This window comes from Elaeis guineensis, chromosome 1, assembly GCF_000442705.2.
Source record: "Elaeis guineensis isolate ETL-2024a chromosome 1, EG11, whole genome shotgun sequence".
NCBI classification, from domain to species: domain Eukaryota; kingdom Viridiplantae; phylum Streptophyta; class Magnoliopsida; order Arecales; family Arecaceae; genus Elaeis; species Elaeis guineensis.
Genome location: NC_025993.2, coordinates 33,170,873 through 33,180,798, shown reverse-complemented (window position 1 = coordinate 33,180,798; position 9,926 = coordinate 33,170,873). Strand labels below are relative to the sequence as shown.

Genomic DNA, 9,926 nt, shown 5'->3' with positions numbered 1-9,926 from the left:
CTATATCAAAAATGACTACTCTGTGGATATCTGGCCTCTATCCAATTTTTTATAGCTCATCAGCAAACCCATACATCTTGATATTTTTAGGGTTGGTCCCATTCTGATCTAAGGTTGAGTTGGCCTTGGCCCCATTGACAGCTACTGCCCCACATGACTCCTCTTTGTCATGAACCGCCCCATTTGCCATATAAATAGAGCTAAGTTGAGACACGGCTCTAACGAGGAGAAGTGTTTCCTCTCTTTCATTACACTGTTAGAATCCCATCTATTTCCTTTGCCTACTCCATCTAAGCATCCCTCCCTCTCTTACTTTGGTCATTTATATCTCTCTTTCTATCTCTCTGTCCCTAGTTGGAGGAGAAAGAAAGAAAGAAAGGAAGATATGGCCATCATGGAAGATGTGGAGAGTGGGTTGAACACAAAGCAAATTGAGGTGAAAAAGCCTCTCATTCAGCATAAGAAGGAGCCCAAATGTCAAGAGTCCTGCAATGAGAACCAAGGGTGCATAGGGGTGGTCTTGTTTAGCACCGCCGTGGCGGTTTGTGGTTCCTTCGAGTTCGGAACATGTGTAAGTTTTTATTCTCAGGGCAAGAATTGATGATCTTGGGGAAGATTTCTCTAATTTTGGTGGCAACCTATGGAAATGATGTTTCAAGTTCAGATTTCGGACCTAGATGAAACTTAATTATCGGACTTTAATGGTTTTACTAATATTTTTTTCGGTAACATGTTCTTGTGGGCTAGAACAAGGAAGTTTTGTAAAATAAGATCAAAATATTTTTAACTTTGCGAAACTATATTCATTGCTTGAGCTTAAACAGACATGCTCCCATTCTTGGGCAGTATATTATAAAAATATTCAAGTTATTCCTGGAGCTGCCTAATAAAAAACTGAATACATGGTCATCTCTAGAGCATCATAATGCGCCAAACAAACTCATCTAATAGTCAAACAATTAGTTCAAGCCTATTTTTCAGCTTTAAATTATTATTTTGGTTGTAATGTGAATGAGATTTTTTATGCAGGTTGGCTATTCTGCACCAACTCAGTCAGGAATCATAAATGACATTGGCCTCACTCTATCTCAGGTTAATTTCTTATTTCTTTAATTTTGGAGAAAATAATTACTTCAGTTGAGTCTATAAATAAACAGCATCTTTCTATATACTTCCATATATATTACTCAAAGCCATAACCATTTCAGTTCCACATGGAAAAATAATGAGTCATTTTGATGCTGATATGCAAATATATCCATAAGATACAAAAAACTTGATACGAAAACAATTGCTAGGATGGTCCGACAACTTAGGCTTTCGACATGTAAATTATAAATGGGACCTAAAATGTCGAAAGAGGAATAATTAGGGAGCTCTTAATGGTGATATGTGTCACAAGGTGGGTCGAACGTTTTATTTTATTACATGTCTTCTTTGTCTCCTAAAAATAAGGAAGTTTTTGGCCCACCTAGGTTGTGAGTGAATAAAAAATAATCCAACGTGCCGATATTTTATGGCTCCATAATTACACTAAAGCATTTGGAAGGGTGCGACAAAAATATCAAAACCATGCCTACATCAGAAGGCTCAATGTAATTGATACTCAAAATTATTTTTTTTTATGGAGATATTTTGATGGGAGGATAAGAATGGCTACAGTACAAAAATTATGCCCGCGACGCAGGAAAAGTCAACAGCTTGCCACCGCTTTCATTTAGGAAGATAAGTCTTTTTTTTTTTTTTTTGCCTTAAAAAAAAAAAGGATGACACCTTGTATTCAAATCACAATTGATTGAATAAAAAATTATTTTTTAACTGTTGATTGCATGAGTAGCTACTCTTTCAAGCTGATACAATTATCTAAATTCAAAACATTTTTTTTTTTTTGTATTTGATTAGAAAATATAATTTTGAAAACAGTAATTATTGTATAATAATCATTACAATAAATTAACAAACCAAACAAAAGTTTTTATTAAAATATCATGCGATGGAGCCGTTTCAAAACCCTTGTTATATACGGTGAGGGCTATGAGAGTCCCAGACATCGTGGCGTCCTTTCAAAAAAAGACTATTTTTTCCCACGCGAGGCAAAACGATACCATTGGGAATCTTGGGCGAGAGAGAGAGAGACAGAGAGATTTCAGGAGCGTGTCATGGGCCATGGTGGTGCACCGGTAGTACTAGATGTAGGACATGGTCCCCTCGCAGCCGCAGATGGTTCCAAATTCCAACAAAAACAGCAGCTAAACAACACCAAACCATAGGACCCACCATTTTAGTGTGTCCAAGGACGCTGGTGGAAACAGATCTATAGTAGCTGTAAGGCATGAACTATTATTATCACTGCCCAAATGTCGGCCAGATCTCAATGATGAGGTGCATATATATACAGAATGTTGACATTTCGCATTATAAATCTAGTTGCACTATCGGGTCGGGTCCAGGTTTTAATAAATCCAAACCGAAACCGATTAGGGTTCCGATTTAAATTTTGTTCCTTAGCCATTCTGACAGAGGATGGAATCATGTGATTGTATGCAGATTCAGGTAACAAAAATATATTGGATCTTCAAGTCGGGTCCGAGTATGTTAGGATCCGTGTTGTAATTAGTTTGCACCAAATTCAGGCTGATGTGGATCGGATCAGAGTCTCCAAAAAATTTCAGGCTTCAAGAAGTTTATCAATGAAACATCATTAAATGATCTGAAAATTAAATTATGACCAAACAATAAGCACTTAACAGTCAGTCATATAACAACGATTGACTAAAAATTGAAAAGATAAACATAATTGAAAGTCAAGTATAAATATCTAAGCATATGTGATTGTTTTTATTCTACCTTATAGAACAAAGTTCCACATTCTTGTATATGTACATGCATGCATGTATACACAAGTACACATTCTTGCACGTGCGTGCACACACACACACAGAGAGAGAGAGAGAGAGATGACTGCACAAGTTATAAAAAAATTGTATTGGCATCAGTAATTAACTTTGTGTTCTTTGACTAACTTATAGCATGGTACCTGCAATTTAGCAAGATAAAGAGTTCTATGTCTGGTTAAAAATAATTAATCTCCGCTACAACTTGACTTATGCTTTCAATCCAAATTGCAGTACTCAGTTTTTGGTTCAATATTAACAATTGGTGCAATGATTGGTGCGATTACAAGTGGACGTATTGCCGATCTTATTGGTCGTAAAGGAGTAAGAACCATACCACTATGTTCTTGGATTGCAGTAACACATGTAATCTTTAGTTTTCACGCACTTGGATTGTTTCATGGAAGCAGGCTATGAGAACATCAGCTCTTATCTGCATGGTCGGATGGCTTGCCATTTACTTTGCAAAAGTTAGTTGCCTAAACTTAATAGATCTCTTTACAGAATCTTTATTTCAAAATTATTTCTAAACATGATGTGAATCTCTTCACCTTAAAAAAAGGATGCTCTCATGCTCTACTTCGGAAGATTTTCCTCCGGCTATGGAATTGGAGTTCTTTCTTATGTGGTATGTTCTGTTCTCTTGACTGGCAAAAATATGTGCCTAGCTAGTAAATCAAGTAACTTCAAGAGTTAACAATTGATAAGTTCAAAACCTTTTCCCCTTGATTTCACTTATCAATAAAAAGTTCAAAATCTTTTATTAATACATGCAAAATAACAAAAGAAGAAAGAGAAGGAAGGAAAGAAAAAAAATGATCCATTAGTCTTACTTGAGTGGTAGTGGTTAAAACATTTAAAGCTTTCCCCCAAAAAATCATGCATTATCTATAACACAAGAAGTTAATATGTCAGTAAGAAAACTAGTAAAGTAACATAATGGCACTCACTTCAGATAGGGAAAAATAAACTGACAACCAATCTGTATGTAGTAATCAATGGAAAACAAGTTCCATTTATCTTCATTACTGAAAGACTGATCCATTAATCTTATTCCAACCAGTAGAATAATAACAACTTCAGGATGTGCAGAAAATCATGCTTATAAGTATAAAACATTTCATATTAGGAGCCTAATGTCCTTGTGAAACATGATGGCAGCCCTACCGTAAGTAATGGAATTTGTTAGCATGGGCACATTAATATGCTTATACTCCTGATGATGAGGTTACTGTATGATAGGTTCCTGTGTTCATAGCTGAAATAGCACCGAAGAATCTACGAGGTGGCCTTACAACCCTGAACCAGGTTCAAAAACTTTCAAGCGCAACAGCACATGCCCATTAAAATAGAAAGCAAGAGAATGCCTGTTGATCACTTACAGTTTACTTGCCAACTCTACAGCTATTGATCTGTGCTGGAAGTGCAGTTGCCTTCATCGTTGGTACATTTGTTACCTGGCGCACACTCGTGCTCATCGGTAACTTCCAGTTGTGTTTAATATATGCATGCTTTAAAAATTCAACCCAGATTTTGGAACTGAAATCAAAATGTCCAGTTTCAACTGGAAGTATTCCCAGAAACTGGTGCTGGTTTCATAGTTTCAACAAACAAACGTGTGGTGCCAAATTAAGAGCCTTTTCTTTTTGTTTGTTTAAATATCAAGAAGCAATTCCTTGGGATCGAACTTGGGCTCGAGAAAGGAAAACAAATTTATCAACATAAGCTTGGCTTTCCTAAAAGTCAAATCTCCTGGGTATTTAGATTATTATAAAAAAAAAAAAATGAATGATAATATTACACTAGAAACATAAACTATTAACATTATATATTTTGAAAAGTAAATTTTAATTGTTTCAATGTGAAAACATTTAAAAGACGCACTCTAAGATACTTTAAATGATAATCAGTATTTTCTCCAGAATTGTTTTAATTTACTTTTCAAGTATGTCTCCTATTAATAATTAGCACTCTTTTTGTTCTTTATAATTGTCAACCGAAAGTAGAGTTGGGATCAACGCAACAGCTAAATCTGGCAGGCTTAAACTCATTTGGCTGGCCAAAATCAAAGCTGAATTTCAGAACATTTGATATATATTTGTTTTAATTGAGAAATGAACCTTCAACATATATAATTCCAGATAATGGAATGCCAGAAAGTACAGTAACACAAATGGAAAGAAAGAGCGAGAACCATACTATGCCAAAATGATACCATGGGGCTGATCATTGTTGGTTTCATGCAGGACTGATTCCATGCCTTGTTCTACTTGCTGGTCTCTTTTTCATTCCAGAATCTCCAAGATGGCTGGTAAGATAGTGTTTGTGACAAGCAACAACATATTCTCTGAAACATGGGAATATCTCACACTCATGCACATAAAAATGTCAGGCAAAGGTGGGACGCCAGAGAGATTCTGAAGTTGCATTGCAAAGGCTTCGTGGAAAGGATGCTAACATTTCCCAAGAGGCTGCAGAGATTCAAGTTAGTTTCATACCTGAAAAATTATAAAGTCTAATAAAATAAAAGCATTTAAAGTAGAATAAATGAATAATGATTATAAATTAATATTTTTTTTTCCCAGGAAAACATTGAAACTCTTCAAATCCTTCCCAAGGCTAGGTTTCAAGACCTATTTCAGAGTAAATATATTCGATCTGTCATTGTAAGCAACCATTTTGATCTGTTGAGATTATGAAACATAGGAGCTCATTTAGAGTCAGTCCTCATGATCGAGTAAAATGGAATGTTCAGGTTGGTGTTGGCCTAATGGTGTTTCAACAACTTGGAGGGATCAATGGGTTCGGATTTTATGCGAGTAACATATTTATATCTGCAGGTAGAAAAATGATTTTTAAGCACTATGGATGAGGTTGCTCATCATGATATTTCACATTAAAGATATAAGCTTGCTCTTCATGCTGCAATCACAGGATTTTCTTCAGGAAGACTTGGAACCATTTTGTTTGGCTCTATTCAGGTTTCAATTCTTTCAATTCCCTCTGGTTGCATAAATAATTCTTTGAAATGGTTACTGATAAACTTTTTACTACAGATACCCATCACAATTCTGGGTGCTTTTTTAATGGATAGGAGTGGCAGAAAACCTCTTATCATGGTACGTGAAGTGGACCTTTTTTCCCCTTTTCTTTCAGATATTAAATATCATTGAAGGTGAAGTTTAGAATGAGAGCTTCTGCATTTCAGGTCTCCGCAACAGGGACATTAATAGGCTGCTTTGCAACCGGGGTATCATTCTACTTGAAGGTGAGCATCAAGTAGCCAATGCTTTAACGAACTCAGTACATTTACATTCTTCTCATTCTAATACTACAATACCTCTTAAACAGGGACAAGGAATGCATGCGGAATGGGTTCCAATACTAGCTCTCGCTGGCATAATTGTAAGGGTCAATATTATTAAGAAACACTCTATTTTATATATGAAATAGATTTTACTGCAATAAGCATAATTACAGAACGATTATATGACATTTCAAGTTCATTGAAACCATTGTGGTTACTTAAAAATCCTTTGCATATTCAATCATGCTTATCAACTTTTTGAATATGTTTTAGAAAAGAACTGGGCCCATTTTATTGTTTTTTGATGACATCTTCACAACCTATATATGTTCATTACATGGATACTATAAATAAAACTGATCAGACTACCAGTAATCTACCCAGTACTCTAAATCTTCCTCTGCTGTTACTTCCTTGAACAGGTTTATATTGGGTCATTCTCAATAGGAATGGGAGCTGTTCCTTGGGTTATTATGTCAGAGGTATGAAGCTTTGAAAGATCAAAAGTTCTCTATTGATAAGATTGTTTTTTAATTTTCCTTGAAAGTTCATGAGTTCCGTGTTTTAGCAAAATTCATTTGGTTGCAGATATTTCCCATCAATATTAAAGGAATTGCTGGAGGCTTAGTGACCCTGGTGAACTGGTTTGGTTCCTGGGCAGTTTCTTACACTTTCAACTTTCTTATGAGCTGGAGCTCTGCAGGTAGCGACTCTACCATTTTAATATCTACAGTCGACAGCTGGTTCTCAGATATATTTGACATCCCATGAATTGCCATATCAGAATATAATTCAAGAACCATTAAAGAATAAGGAAACAATGGACTCAGAAACATGGAGATGCTGGATCTTGAAAGTTGTCAATTTCCTCAGAGCAGTTCTACTGTACAAAGATATTCTCACACAAAAATGATATACAGCTAATATGCATCTCCTATTGCTCCTTTCCAACTGGGACCCTAGATGCTGTCAGATTCGAGAGCAATAGGACAGCCACATAGCACTTTGCAACTTCTTTGCATGAGATTTCTTTTTTAATGAAAGCATAAATTCACCTCTACAGAATATACATCCATTACTTTCTGTATCACAACAAAAAAGAAAAGAAAGAAATATGACACCTGAAAAGACTTTATATCTTATCAACTGGTATGGAAAACCAAAAAGGCTCTACGACATCTTTTCATTTTAGTTTGGTTTTACTCGAGTTCCTTGAATGGATTTTTGGCATGTTTTTAAAAACAGTCCAAGTATAAGAAAAATATAAATAGGATAAACTAAGCTTCTAGTGAAACCACAGGAAATATATATATATCAAAACAATTCATGTTTTTTTTAGGTCTCAGCCAGATAGTTACATGTTTTCTCTCCTCCCCTTTCAGGTACCTTTTTCATCTTCTCTGCAGCCAGTGCAGCAACTATTCTTTTTGTGGCAAGGGTGGTACCAGAAACAAAAGGTCGAACATTGGAAGAAATTCAGTCATCATTAAATCCAAACAAATGAAGATGAACAACAAAAATGAGTTACTGTTGTTGGTGAAGCAGTTAAGATAGTGTAGGCCTGTAGGGTCTCATAGATGTTAAAGATGAGGGGAAAAAGCAATCACTCATATCACCGTCTTCTCGAGATTTCATGATGTCTATGGTTTCATTCTACTTTTGCATTGTCACTACATCCTATAAGCCCTTAGGCAAGGGCACCCGCATGTGTTTAAATGAAGGATTTTTGTAATCTGTTGAATGGGCTTCAAAATTTTGCAAATTTGAGTAACTGGGATTCCAGTGGAGCAAATAAGTTGACAATTTGATATTTCCAAAAAAGATGGTGCAATTGCAAGATGGCATAGACACAAATTTCTAGAACCCAGAACAGAATGCTGATGAGCTACAGAAAGTGGGTGGAAAACCTCTATTCAGGATTAAGTTCAACAGGAATTTCCTTTCCACTTCATAAAGGATAATCTATCTAAGAGTTGTTTCTCTAAGGAAATATATGTCTTACGTACAAATTCTTCAGTAAGGACAAATCCTAAGTCACAGGAACTCATTGTCAAATCTTTCCTCCATCAAAACAGATTAAAGAAACATCTGGTGGTTTCTGGCAACAGATGCTCATGTCACTCTAATCCTTCCTAGGATACAAAAGCATACATAGGCTCCCACATGGAGATGAAGTTACCTGAATTTGCAAGAATTGAAAATTAGAATGATCAGGATTACAAGTGATGATATCAACTTCTTACAATTCATCTCCATAAGGGACCCACTTACAGTTACATAATTAATAAACTAAAAGACAGAATTTTGACATTTATAATCTGAAATCATCAAAATTTCATAATGCAAAATTTGGGAAAAGGCAGGAGACATATAAAAGGAAATATGTCTCTTCATCATTAATCTGTAGGATAATAGCAAGATCAGAGAACTTCTTCACATTAAAACTATCAGCATATAAATCAACTCTATGTCGGATAACAATACTTTGATTATTTATCTAAGATTTCTTCCTCAAATCATTTATCATCATGGGCTCTTAATATTAAGGGCAATAACAAAAGCCTCTTTTATCTTCAAAAGTTATGAACATGAAGTTAGCTCAGAGGTGTCCATAAGTTCCATTTTCATACTCAAATAACAGATGCTTGAACCAATCATCAGGAAATGTTAACAAAATAGGAAACTTTGCAGCCCATTGTTTTTGAGGACTCAAAAGACTGTCACTGCATAAACTTCGTTACTGGGAGACAGAAACTATCGATGCAAATCATTTCAATGATATTCCATATATAGTTGATTGTAAAGAGCAGGAATTCAAGGATGCACTAGTGCATGGTGCACATCTATCCTGCTTGTGGAATATGAGTATAGTGAATAGGAAGAAAAGCAAGCACGATATAACATTTCGAGCAAAGTTAAGGGACTAGAAATGAGTGTGTGCCTTTCAAAAAAGAGAATTCTTGACCGGGTGATAAATTCAAGTTCTGATATATATTCACTAGTGAGAAGTACACCAATCATAGAATCCATGCAAGTATAGAAGTCAAAGGTTTGAAGGAGAAGGGGTAAAAAACCTCTAATACATGATGACCAAAAGAGAAGCTTTCCACTAGAAGTGAATTGAGGCAACAGAGGACTTTTATCAGATGGTTCTATTTGACAAAAATGAATATCAGAAGAAAATGACAACTTAAAGAATTCCTGGTTCATTAAACGGATTCAAAATTTAATGCATTTCATATGGCTCTAATTTACTCCAGATGGCATTCATACATTCTAGTAGAATATAAAGAAGTTAAGAAACTTAAGCCCTGATATTGAAAGACCGATTAGACTGCATTGCCTTATGTTACACTTGGAACCTAGTTAGGTATTATTATTCTGTTCTTGTGCTTTTAAGAAAGTAGCTGAAACATAGGGCATTTAATATTGGAGCTGGTGTCCCCTGGTTCCCCTTTTCTCCGAACCCTAGCACCTCTCGTCATCTATGAAGGGGGTGCTTGGTTGGGAGGAGTTGGGATCTAGAATCGGAATGAGAATAGGTGATTTCCATTCCAACTATTTGGTTGGGAGTAGTCCCATTCATTCCTGTTGGTGCAGAATTCTGTCGACGCCAGAGAAGCTGGAGTCGAGGGGATCGCGTCCGCCGTCGGGACCTGCAAGGAAAGTTTAAACCGGAGTTGGGGGTGCTCCGGCAAGACACTCCGACGCTCAAGTCAGTACTC

The 9,926-nt window shown here is 35.9% G+C and overlaps 1 protein-coding gene across 1 annotated transcript; it reads left to right on the top strand.

Moving 5' to 3' along the window:
• The first annotated feature begins 211 nt into the window (after positions 1-211).
• LOC105038105 (sugar transporter ERD6-like 16) lies at positions 212-7,972 on the top strand. The gene is made up of 18 exons (XM_010913794.4): positions 212-571; positions 1,030-1,092; positions 3,129-3,218; positions 3,305-3,364; positions 3,457-3,522; positions 4,137-4,202; positions 4,299-4,374; positions 5,141-5,205; positions 5,287-5,379; positions 5,480-5,560; positions 5,650-5,734; positions 5,829-5,875; positions 5,951-6,013; positions 6,103-6,162; positions 6,246-6,299; positions 6,624-6,683; positions 6,790-6,904; positions 7,584-7,972. The coding sequence occupies exons 1-18, from the start codon at positions 386-388 to the stop codon at positions 7,703-7,705; spliced, it is 1,452 nt and encodes a 483-aa protein (XP_010912096.1). The 5' UTR covers positions 212-385; the 3' UTR covers positions 7,706-7,972.
• Positions 7,973-9,926: the final 1,954 nt, after the last annotated feature.